At 36.9% G+C, this 13,053-nt stretch overlaps 1 protein-coding gene across 1 annotated transcript in view; it reads left to right on the plus strand.

The window, feature by feature from the left end:
- Positions 1 to 13,053, plus strand: part of PRUNE2 (prune homolog 2 with BCH domain) — a 328,462-nt gene that overhangs the window by 292,964 nt on the left and 22,445 nt on the right. Inside the window, exons 13-15 of the mRNA XM_060199543.1 lie at positions 6,076 to 6,178; positions 6,846 to 6,977; positions 8,363 to 8,449. Coding sequence (XP_060055526.1) covers positions 6,076 to 6,178; positions 6,846 to 6,977; positions 8,363 to 8,449 — 322 coding nt within the window. The remainder of the gene's footprint in view (positions 1 to 6,075; positions 6,179 to 6,845; positions 6,978 to 8,362; positions 8,450 to 13,053) is intronic.

A 13,053-nucleotide genomic window follows, 5' to 3' on the forward strand; every position in this document is an offset into this window, starting at 1 on the left:
AAAAGCAGCTTTTCACCTTACATTTGAGAGCTTGATCTTCTATTCAATTTTTTTCAAACCATAGTTGTCCAGTTGAATAATGCCTGTTTGGAATCCTTACTGGTCGTTGGTAGGGTTTGATTAAATTGTTCTTGAGTATCCACCACGGCCAATAGTAAGATTGTTATACCAGAAGTGCTTTTAGTTATAAAATGATCTTCCGAATTCTCTTCAGAAGCTGTAGGGAATATATTCAGACTCATCTCGGGTTTTTTTTTCTCCCTATCTGAAATGTGCTTTTCTATAACCCCATTATTTTTGTATCTGACAGCAGTCTATTTCCATCCAAAGCCTTTACCTGCTTACTGAAGGACAAAGGCAGAGTGTAAAGTTGGTTTTTTGTTTGTTTGTTTGTTTCCAGTGCTTTCCTAGAGCTCTGGGAGCTTTGATTAATTTGTAATTCGCAAAAATCATCAGATGAGCACAACCAACACATTTAACATTGTCAACAACTTCAGAAAACATCATATATTTTTAAATTTTCCTGCTGCATGTTCTCCTTTCCTGCAGTCCACAGGCTCCACCCTAACCACTCAGCTATTCTAGAAAACATGTAAGCTGACAAAGCAGTCATTGTTCTCTAAATTCTCTCTTCCTTAACAGGGACAGGGAAATAACATTTATTTATGAATAAGCATTTCATTAAGCTCCCTTACAAGCAGAAAACTTTTTTTTTTCAAACTTCCCTGCATTAGCAGATTTTCTACCCTCATTCCATGCATTTCTAACTGCATGTAAGCATCAGGGCCATGACTCTTGCCATGATAGTGAAGGAAAATGCATACAGGCAGCCTTGGCCGTGACCTTCCTTTTCCTTGTTCATTTGACCTGAAATGGTAATTTGTCCCCAGGATAGGTACTTGGGACTCAGGGGCAATTTCCTGTAAAGGAAGACCTTTCATAAGAACTGCCTGGTGGGGCTGAAAATAACAGAAAATGGCCACTACTGAATCAAGCCTTTTATTTTCATAACGAAAAGTATAACCTGAGCAGTCTCAGTCTTCCTGGAGGATCAAACTTCCTTTGTACCACTAACATGGCATTTTTGGTTTGTTTGCTTTGGAGAGATAAAAAGCAAACAAAACCAGACCTGGTGGTATAGGTAGCCTGTGTCCATTCTAAAATTAAGTGTAAAAATATTTAAAAAAATAAATATTAAACCACTAATAAAAAATGTAAAAACATTGCATTAATATCGCTGAATGACAATACCTATGAATTGTTTTATCCTTCAGGTTTAACTTTAGACCCCCCTCATCTGAAGCTCACTGCTTCACTCTCATCTGGGTTATCACTTACTCCTTTAGTAATTACTTGTCTACTTTCAACCACATTGAAATTAGGAGGGTTGAGTGGGTGGTTTGAGCCCACTAGTATGCTGCCCAGATCAGAAGAGATTGATTATTATTATCAGTACACTAGAGTCAGTAAAAGCTCCTGCTTCCACCTACCACATTCTTTATGAAAACAGAAAGCTGATGCTTCAGAATCAGAATGACCTGATTTGCTTTGCTCTCTGTCCCTGTCACCTTCTCACCTTGGCAGCTGCTCCTCTCCATTATGTGTTGTGTTTGAATTTTCATCTGTGTGACAGTCTGGTGTTTCTTTTTTTTGTTTTGTTTTGTTTTGTTTTGGACAGGAAAGCCACATATCCTCTCTTGGCTCTCTGTCTTGTCCTCTTCCAGGCAGCATGAATGTACCCAACCTAACCCACCCCCACCTGCTACATTCACCCAGAACAATAGATGCTACCTCCTCCTGCATCCTCAACAGCTCTGTGCTCTGTAGGTACATACAGTTCAGATGCTACTTCTGAATTTGTCATAACTTTGTCTTCTGTGTTGGAAGCTCACACCTCTTTCTTAGACCTTAATGATGATAAAGCTATACTTCTTAGCTACCAATCTATTAAGCTGGTCATCCTGGCTTCTCACAGGCATTTAGAAAGCAGTACCCCACAATGAATATAGATTGTATTTTGGTGTCTTGCATTGTACTATAAGGAAGTTTTCCCATTCAAGCAAACAAAAAAGAGCCAGTGGTAGAGTGCTCTGCACAGCACTAGTACAAGATATGGGTAATTAAATGAGTTGCTTAAATTTACTTCAGAGCCTGACTTACCAAATGTCCATATCAGTTGGAAATGCCAGTGCTGGAGAACAGTATTAGAACAAATAGTTAAAGATATGAGCTATTGCCAGAGGCCTTATACACAATGTAGAATGTTGAGGTTCAAGACTATCTTTGCCATCATTTAGACTATGGCCTTGATACATCATTTAACTTCTGTGGATGTCAGGTACTCCATCCACCAGAAGAGGCAAACCTCAAAGCCAGTATCATCTCTTCTGAACCCATAAGTCCTCACATTGCTTAAATAAAAACAAACAGACCACCACAACAAAAGAGGTCAGGGTTGCTTCATTCAGCCGAAAGTATGGGGTTACTTAGGGGCCAGAATTGCTTTTTGAATCTTTTTGTTTGTGTTTTATAAGATTTATTTATTTATTACTGAGGATGGGAGGAGGAAGAGAGAGAGAGAGAAAAAGAGAGAGAGAGAGAACCAGACATCACTCTGGTACATGTGCTTTCGGGATTGAATTTGGGACCTCATGGCCTAAGAGTCCAATGCTTTGTCCACTGCACCACCTCCTGGAGCACGCTTCTTGAACTCTTGGATTTTAAAGATGACCCCAGGTCATTTTCATGTTTGTTTGTATATAGGACAAAGAGAAATTGAGAGGGGAGGGGAGATGAGAGAGATAGAGAGCTGCTTGCAGCTCTGCTCCACAGCTTGTGAAGCTTCCCCCCTGTAGCTGGGGATCAAGGTCTTGAACCCAGGTCCTTCCTTGCACCCTAAGTATTGTGTGCACTCTACCAGGCACAGCACTGTCTGGCCCCCAGAGAACACATTTAAATAACCACGACTATTCTTGCCAAAACATTGTAATAAAGAGCTTCCTTTCTTGTCTCTTTACTTCTCTTATTTCATTTTAGGAGATTCAGGTAAACATTCTCTCTGCAGTGTTAATTGGACACATGATCCTGGAAAGAATGAGAAGAGTTGCAGACTAACGTGTGTGTGTGTGTGCTTTGGTTGCGACTGTGCCATCTTTCCTTCTCTCTCCATTCCATTTGTTGGCCAGCAAACTTGTGTTATGTCCTTTCATGACTCTTTTCTGCCTCAGGTAAGGTTTGCATGATTGCTTCAGAGTTAACAGAAAGCTCCATGGTGAGATTGTTCATGTATCTAAACAATACCACCCCAACCCACCCCCAAACACACCTCACAATTATTGAGAAGAGGCTAAAAAAATAATTTGTTTTTTTAAAACACTAAATTTCATTAGAACTATATAGTTGCTGATGGGCAAAAATTCACTTAGTAAGCTGCATTTTTACAATAGAAATTTAGTTGACCCCCCTTGAAGTCACTTGCCAGTAACCAAAAAAAAAAAAAAAAAAAAAAAAGCCTGCTTATTTTAGCTGATGCACTTTTTCAAAGGCCTGACAACAGTGTCACCACCAGTTCTTGATCTGCAAGGAAAACTTTCATGAAGTATTTTCCTTTCAATTCCTTTTGTTTATCTTCTTCCCATCCCTTGTTCTATGCTCTCTCTCTTTCTTGCCTGTTCTTTCCTTCATACAATTTCTCCACTCCAAAGCACAAAAAGCCATCTTTACTTGTAAATTCTAGTCCTTTTTATAAAAAGAGGCATTCCTGAGTCATCATGATCCTAAGTTAAATGAACTCAAAGGTGCCACTACAACCATCTAAGGACTGAGAGTATTGGCATAGCTCTTAATTGCTACTGAAACATAGTTAAGAAACCTCAGCCCTTTCTAAAAAAAAAAAAAATTAGAAATTTCTAGAAATTCTCCAGAACAGAAAAAATATTGACATAATTTTGCAGTCTTGAAATATATCTTGATACCCATGAGCAAGACAGCTATATTTAGAAATGCCTTTGAAAGGGTACTTTCATACTTGCTTTTAAGTTCGATTCATTATGTCATTGTCTCTTTTAATGAACTAGCCTTTTTATTGTGCTTTGTGTCTTTGTGTAGTTGTATATTATCAAATGAAATTGGTGGAGCAAATACTTATTGTTTTAGTATTTATCTGCTTTCTTTTCCCTTAAATTACATATTTGAAAAGGTGGAATTAAAACAAAAAATCTACAGGGAGGTTACAGTAACTCTTTTTTATAATGGTGTCTCCATCTATACACACAAAGGCAATACCATCTAAGATATGCAGGTTGAACACTACATACAATAGCCTCATATGTGTGAGACACACAAACCTCTAATCTGATATGGTTTTAGTTGCTCTCTCCCTCTTCCCTCACTGGTTTTGTGGGAGAATCACACTATTAGTCTTTGTAGAAAACATCATATTAAACATCTTTGCAAAAGCTAAACTAGTCCAAATCTATATCCAGACAGTATTTTATTGTCATGTAGTCACCAGAGGGGTATTTAGAGTTTTGAAAGAATGAAATACTTAGAGCTCTAAGAGGTTTGGTTCAAGCTTGAGGCTATGGTATATACTCCTCTGAGCTTTGAGGAAATCTCTACTTAATGATGTCAGGGTTCAGAACTCTGTTATATAACTAAATTACAAGTGTTTAAAAGGGACTGCCAAACCATTAGAATGCAGTGTATTGCTGCCATTTTGAACTTTGATTCCATATGTATATGGAATATAGATATTCTGTTAACATCTACTGTGAATTTCAGAAATGACTCTGTGAGAACACACAACTTGCTTAAAAGGTGGGGCAATGCCACAGTTATTTCAGAGCTTTCAAAAATACCTAAAATGTCCTGAGATATCTCTATATTTTCCTGGATCCTGGAAGTTTCAATAGTCACACTTGCCTAATTCCACCTCCTATGTCTTCACCACTACCTGAAAATAGCACTCACCTCCCTACTTCATGTTACCAGGAAATAATTCTCCACTTTTCCCAAAAGTACATATTCTCATAAAATTCAAAAGAGAAGGAAGCTTTGACAAAGTTTTTTTTTTTTAGTCTCTTCTTTTCTTTAAGAGGCTAGGTTATGAATTTTTAAAAAAAATATTTATCTATTTATTTATTTATTCCCTTTTGTTGCCCTTGTTGTTTTATTGTTGTAGTTATTCGTGTTATTGATGTTCGATAGGACAGAGAGAAATGGAGAGAGGAGGGGAAGATGGAGAGGGTGAGAGGAAGATAGACACCTGCAGACCTGCTTCACCACCTGTGAAGCGACTCCCCTGCAGGTGGGGAGCCGGGGGCTTGAACCAGGATCCTTACACCAGTCCTTGGGCTTTGCACCACCAGCGCTTAACCTGCTGCGCTACCGCCCAACTCCCTAGGTTCTGAATTTTATGCTCAGTTATTTTAGACCTGACCAGACTTTCCGTGTATCCCTGCACTACCCATTGAATCTGGAGATTCCAGTGATACTCCAGAGGAATGCACCAGGCCTTAATATAGATTAATAATAATAATAAAGGTATTTACTTGGTTACTCTGGTCACTGGAGTGTGAGAGTCAGACTAAATTGCAGGTCAGTGACGAAATTTTCTATTCAAATTAATGGGGGTCTAAAGAGCTAAAGAAGGTCAGACAGAGCCTCTTATTTTAACCACTACCACTAAAGGAACAAAGTATTATATAAAGTTGCTCTTTCATATAAAGTAGAAACCCATAATTCAAAATGTTAAGCCTCTCATCCTTAGCTAAGTTGAATATTTATATGCCCTATTCATGGAATGTGAAACATATATAACTATTCATAAAATATAGACATATATGCTTCCATATGAAAATATATTCACACTGTATTCAAGATTAGCCATTTAAAGGTAGTATAAGTGGATACTGGCAGAAGTATAGCCCATAGAAGGATGTGCCTATTATTATATTCATGTCCATATACTTGCAGAGGCTTCTAGATTTGTCCTTTAGATTAAACATTATCTTGTTAAAAACTTTCACTTGGTAGTAAATGTCTTTTTGTTTGCCCCCCCCACACACTCCCCAGGATACTATGGGGACGGTCTAAATGCCATCATTGTGTTTGCTGCCTGTTTTCTGCCAGACAGCAATCGGGCGGATTACCACTATGTCATGGAAAATCTTTTCCTGTGAGTAACATTTATGACAAAATGCTTTGAGTTAATGCTTGTGGAAGAATAATGGCAAATAGAGTATCTTTAATAAAAGGCAGTAGATTATGTTGAATATTCTAAGCCTTTGATAGAAAAATCAATGAAATCTTTGTCAAGGAGCATTGCTCAAGAGGGCTAAAGCTTTAAAAGAACTTTCTTGTCAGTAGGACAGATCAAAAGTGAAATGAACAGTTTACCTTGAGGTTTTAATAATGTAGTATTTCCTTTAGGTTAAGTATTTTTGTTCCCTGCTAGCATGCTCTCAGGCAACTGACAAAACTTGACTTCACTTGTATCTGCCTTTATTTAATCTGAGTTTCCCTTAACATATAGTATTGCTGTCATTTTGGGATAAATTGGGTTTTTAACTCAAATTGTGTTTTTAACTCATATACTTCTCTAATTTGGCAATACACACACACACATATACATATATACAGAAAGATACAACTGTACAAATTTATGAGCACTACTCCCAGAGAAACGTTCTTAGGTCAATGCATTGTTCTTAAGGTGAAGAAGTAATATGTAAAACCATTCTTAAATGTCACACTGTAATTCAAATGTTATATAATTGTGGTGTGAATAAGATGAAATGTATTGTGTGGGAACTGAAAATACTCCTCTTCCTTCCTATAATCAGATATGTAATAAGTACTTTAGAACTGATGGTAGCTGAAGACTATATGATTGTTTACTTGAATGGTGCAACCCCAAGACGGAAGATGCCAGGCCTAGGCTGGATGAAGAAATGCTACCAGATGATTGACAGACGGTATATGGGCTATATTATTTAATCCCTATTTTCCCTCAGTAACCCTCCTAACTAATTCCCTTTTAATCAATCAAGAATTTTAGGAACATTCAATCAATGAGATAATAGATTATGAAAACATTAATCAAAATGTTATTTAATGCCTCAAATTTAAAATAAACCCTCCCCAGATTTTTGTTAAATATTTTAACATCATATAGCAATAAAATCTATCTTAGTCTAATAAGACTTATTTTATTACATTTACTGTGTGGAGGTTCAAGCTGAGCTTATAAACCAAAATATTTGTGAATTTTGCTGGCATCCTGTGAATTTACTTCTATTTATGTGCAGAGACTCATTTGATTTGGGTGACCATTATGTTCTGATTTGAACATTCACTGTTAATTCAAGTTAACCATTAGTCCCTTCTTCAAAAGATTTAATTGTGTGTCCTTTCTTCAAAAGACTTAATTACCATCTATACTGCTTTTATTAGAACAAACCATGCTATTGCCATCTACAGGAAAATTGTAGTAATAAACATACATATTTACTATGTCTGCACTATTTTGTACAATGAACCCCTTGTGGCTCCTTGCACAACATATGAGTATCCTGTTACACTGACTGAAATCCACTCAATGATCCAAATATATATAAAGTAGCATTGTTAAGGTGGGAAAAAAATGTACCTGAACATTAAACATTAAGAGCATCAAAATGATATTCTAATGGTCAAATAGCCACATGATTTACTGTCACCATTCTTTTTTTTATTTATTATTTATTCCTTTTTGTTGCCCTCATTTTATTGTTGTAGTTATGATTGATGTCATTGTTGTTGGATAGGACAGAGAGAAATGGAGAGAGGAGGGGAAGACAAAGAGGAGAAGAGAAAGATAGACACCTGCAGACCTGCTTCACCGCTTGTGAAGCGATTCCCCTGCAGGTGGGGAGCCAGGGGCTCGAACCGGGATCCTTCAGCCAGTCCTTGTGCTTTGCGCCACCTGCGCCCAACCCACTGCGCTACTGCGGACTCCCTTACTGTCACCATTCTAGTTATACAGAAGAAGCCAAGACTCAATAAAATGCAATAAGTTGTCTAAGTTATCATTAAGAGTATATTTTTTGCCCAAAAGAGTAAAGATAATTCTGGCAAAAGTTAAAAGTATAATTAAACAAGATGCCATGGTAGCTATAGATATATGTGTTCTATGAATACCACCATTCTATTTTATACATACCCCTATAGGAAAAAATAAGATTTAAATCATGTTTCAAATTATACCTCAAAAAGCATTGTTTTTACTAACCATGACCTTTCTATACATCCCCACCAGGTAATAGTAACTTGCCACTGAAAACAGACTGTATGTAATATATTTTTTCTTTTTTCAAAACAGCTTGAGAAAGAATCTGAAATCATTCATCATTGTTCACCCATCTTGGTTTATCAGAACAGTCCTCGCAGTGACACGGCCTTTTATAAGGTATAGTTATTATTAAAGAAATACTACATTTAGAAAATATGTATTCAGAACCAGCAAGATAGCTCACTTTGGAGGCTACCTGCTTTTCCAGGCACACAACCAGGTCTCAGTCTCCATCACACTAGAAAGAAGCTTTGGTGCTGTGGTCTCTCTCTCTCTCTCTCTCTCTCTCTCTCTCACTCCCTCTCTCTCCCTCCCTCCCTCCCTCCCCTTGTCTCTATCTTTTCAGATAGATGTTGGCTGAGAATTGGGAAGTCCCATGTAGAACAATATTCTTCATTTATAAATTTATACACTTAGAAAAATTTATTTTGCCTTTGCCTTATTTAGCAAGTTTACTTTAAACTATATAGTAAGAAAGTTTAAAAGTGAACTAAAATTACTTCATAATGAATATCCTCTTTCCTCATTATTATAAAATATGGCCTCTCTTCCCCACCCTCTAGCAGTGAGCCACCGGCTTCTGGTGAGGACAGGCTTTGAAACTAAAGCTCTGTCTGCCTCAGAGTCCACAGGCAGAGCCACTACACCAGCTCAGCACTCTGCAAAACATGATCTCTATGTTACTTACTGTGAACATATAAAATGGTGAAGTTAATATTCCACACTACAAAAGGGAAGAGACAATACTTTCATAGTAATGATGAATTTTGTAGAGAATAGAAAAGGTAGTATAGCGTGTTAGTGGAAAATGATAGGAAAGGGAACAAATAGGAGTTATGTCTTATTTTTAGTGTTCCATCTCTCTTGAACAGATATCAACTCACTAAAGTTACATAGTCTGAGCATCCATTTTGAGAACTTTGTTTTGATCACCCATGAGCAATCCTGGTTACAATTTAATTCAATACTATGACCCGTTGCCATAGCCTAATCTTTTGGGCACACAAAATTAGGTAAGATGTGTCTTACAATACAATAAAAGTTAAAAAGAAAGGGACAGTATGTATGTTCTAGAGTTTTAAAAATACAATAGAAGAAAGTCTTACCTGACACCAGGACACAGATTAGATACCTTGAAATTTTCTGTCTGAAAGTTATTGAAGAATCTCTAAGAAAAACTCTGATGACTTCAATTGTGGAGGAAAAAATAAAGGCTGAAATCCTTTATTTTCACATAGTTTTGACTGTGCTTTCGAGACTCCTTTTTGTTCACTGTTCACTTCTATCTAATTAATTATCATTTCACCATTGGACTCTGATTCATGGTGGTGCCAGGGACTGAAACTTCAGAAGGTTTGAAAGTTGTTTACATAACCATTAGTCTACCTCCCAGGCCATGACTTAACTTCAGTCTGTTTAGCATTCCTATTCTCTTCTTCCAAAAGTTAAGTAGCAGGATTCAACCTAGTTTTCCTCTGACAAAGGTTATTTCTTTACTGTTTAATACTAAATTGCTTTAAGAAATATGGAATAGGCACAAAGCACAAGGAATCCAATAAGGACCCCAGTTCAAGCCCCTGGCTCCCCACCTGCAGAGGAGTTGCGTCACAGGTGGTGAAGCAGGTCTGCAGGTATCTGTCTTTCCTGCCTTTCTCCTCTCTCTGTCTTTCCCTACTTTCTCCATTTCTCTCTGTCCTATCCAACAACAACAATTAAAAAAAAAGAAATATGGAATAATTAAGACATACAAAAAGTCACTTACTTCAGTAACAGTAAATGCTTTGGCAAAAGAATAGTAATGTATACACTCTGATAAGCATATAAAAACTTTAATAAAAAATTAACATTAACATTGTTATTGATTCATTGATGTTTAACAGTTCATCTCTTAGGATTTCAAAACAGATGTCATTATTCTTGATAAGTAGTAACAAAATATATTTGTGTAAGTGTTGAAAATTAACAATTTGGCTCTTATGATTTCAAAACATGTCATTATTCTTGATAATTAACCAAATATATTTGTGTAAGTGTTGAAAATAATTACAATTTAACATTATTGAATACAATTGTAAGAGAATAGAAATAAGAAAATTATAGCAATAGGTTTGTGGTATGTTATACATAATAATGACTTACTGTTATTGAGTGTTTACATGTTTATTTTATTTAACCTTAATAACAGTTCTCTGGAAGAAATGTTGTTTGCTATTTTTATTAGAAATGCTACTTACTACTTTTATAATATAGAGGAAAATCCTGAGGTTAAGTGATATCAGATAAGTTGTCTAATATAGGAGCCGGCAAACAAATTCTTCCTATGAAGAATCAGGTGGGGATTAGGGGGTAGGGAGTGGGCAGTGGCACACCGGGTTAAGTGCATATAGTACAAAGTGCATATAGTATGAAGCACAAGGTACCCAGTTCAAGCCCCGGCTCCCTACCTGAAGAGGGTCACTTCACAAGCTATGAAGCAGTGCTGCAGATGTCTTTCTCTTTCTCCCTCTTTGTCTTATCCTCCTCTCTCAATTTCTCTCTGTCCTATCCAATAAAATGGAAAAAATGGCCTCCAGGAGCAGTGGATCTGTAGTAATGGCACTGATCCCCAGTGATAACCATAGAGAAAAAAAAAAAAGGAATCAAATAGTAGAAGTTTTAGATGTGGTGAGTTATTTGATCTCAGTCACAACTACACAATTCTGCCTCTACAGGGCAAAAATAGTAATAAATGGATTAGAAAACCATTACATATGGCTGTGTTCTGATAAAACTTTATGAGCAATGGTATTGAATTTTCAATAAAATTTACATGTCACAAAATATTTGTTTAACCATATAAAACCAAAAGTAGCTCTTAACTTGGGAACTGTAAAAATTAACAAGCACGGTTTAGCCCCCAGCTCCCCACCTGCAGGGGAGTTGCTTTACAGGTGGTGAAGCAGGTCTGCAAGTGTCTTTCTCTTCCCCTCTCTGTCTTCCCCTCCTCTCTCCATTTCTCTTTGTCCTATCTAACAACAACAACAATAATAATAACTACAACAATAAAAAACAACAAGGGCAACAAAAAGGAAAATAAATCTATATAAAAATTTTAAATAAGGGAAAAAAAAAACAAACAAGCAAATGAAAAGTCAATAAGTTAACGTCAATTGTTGGCTACAGTTTACCAGCTCCAGATCTGAGGTAACATAGCAGATAAATGATAGATTTGGGATTAGACCCAGTTACTCAATTTTAAAGCATATACATTTTCTTCAGGCTCATCATGTAAAAACTTTCTTCATTTAAAAGTTCCTGTGAGAAACTATTTACAACCAATTTTTAGACCTAGGGTGGTGGGGGGATGTCTACTAACATGTACTAGAGATCTTTTTGCTGCTAAAGTTCTCTTCAGTGTTTTTTGTTTGTTTGTTTTGTCTATATCTAGTACTGGGCTATGTGATAGGGGGATAGAAATTTAAATAGTTTCCTTTTTTAACTAGAGCACTGCTCAGCTTTAGCTTATGGTAGTACGATAGTATGGGGGACTGAACCTGGGACTTAGGTGCCTCAGGCACAAGAGTCTCTGCATAAACCATTATGATATCTATCCCCACCAAATTTAAATAATTTATTTAATTTATTTATTGAGGGGTATTAATGGTTTATAGCCAACAGTAAAGTACAGCAGTTTGTACATGTGTAACATTTCTCAGTTTTCCATATAACAATTCAGTCCCCTCAAGATCCTCCTTTGCCATCATGTTCCAGGACCTGAACACTTCCCCCCACCCCAAAGTCTTTTACTTTGGTGCAATACACCAAAAATTTAAATAAAATTTAACTTCTCTAGGAGTTAAAAAAAATGTGAGCAGATAAGAAAACAATGGGGTAACCTTGGAGGCAAAATTAATTAATTAACATACAAAGAAAGATAGAATCTGCAGTGCAGCGCAGTTGGTATGATAATTCAAAGTTAGAGTGAGTATAAAGATGGAACCTAGGGAGTCGGGTGGTAGCGCAGTGGGTTAAATGCACGTGGCACGAAGCACAGGGATGGGGTGAGCATCCTGTTTCCAGTGGGAGTCGCTTCACAGGCAGTGAAGCAGGTCTGCAGGTGTCTATCTTTCTCTCCCCCTCTCTGTCTCCCCCTCCTTTCTCCATTTCTCTCTGTCCTATCTAACAATGACATCAACAACAACAACAATAATAACTACAACAACAATAAAAAACAAGGGCAACAAAAGGGAAAATCAATAAATAAAAATATTTTTTAAAAAAGATGGAACCTGCATTGTGGTCCAGGAGGTGTCATAGTAGATAAGGCAATGGACTCTCAAGCATGAGGTCCTGAGTTCAGTCCCTGGCAGCTCATGTACTAGAGTGATGTCTAATTCTTTTTTTCTCTCCCATCATTTTCATGAATAAATGTAATAAATAAAATCTTAAAAAATATATATGGAGCCTGCATCAAGGGAGACAGACTTAGTCTTCAAGGTGAGTTTTGAAGAATACGATTGGCTACTTAACATGAAACAGAGGAAACAGCAGGTATAAAGGAGGAGAACATGGTGTAATTAGAGAATTGTACGTTCTAGGGAATGTAATACAGGAACTGGAAGTCTCCCCTTGCATGACTTCTTCCTCCCTCTCACCCTGCCCACTCTTTCTTTTATCAAAACTTGAATTTAGGTTAATAACTCCAGAGGAAGGAAATGACCCAATGTAGCATATCATTGGCT

This window comes from Erinaceus europaeus, chromosome 10 (assembly GCF_950295315.1).
Source record: "Erinaceus europaeus chromosome 10, mEriEur2.1, whole genome shotgun sequence".
Classification (NCBI taxonomy): domain Eukaryota; kingdom Metazoa; phylum Chordata; class Mammalia; order Eulipotyphla; family Erinaceidae; genus Erinaceus; species Erinaceus europaeus.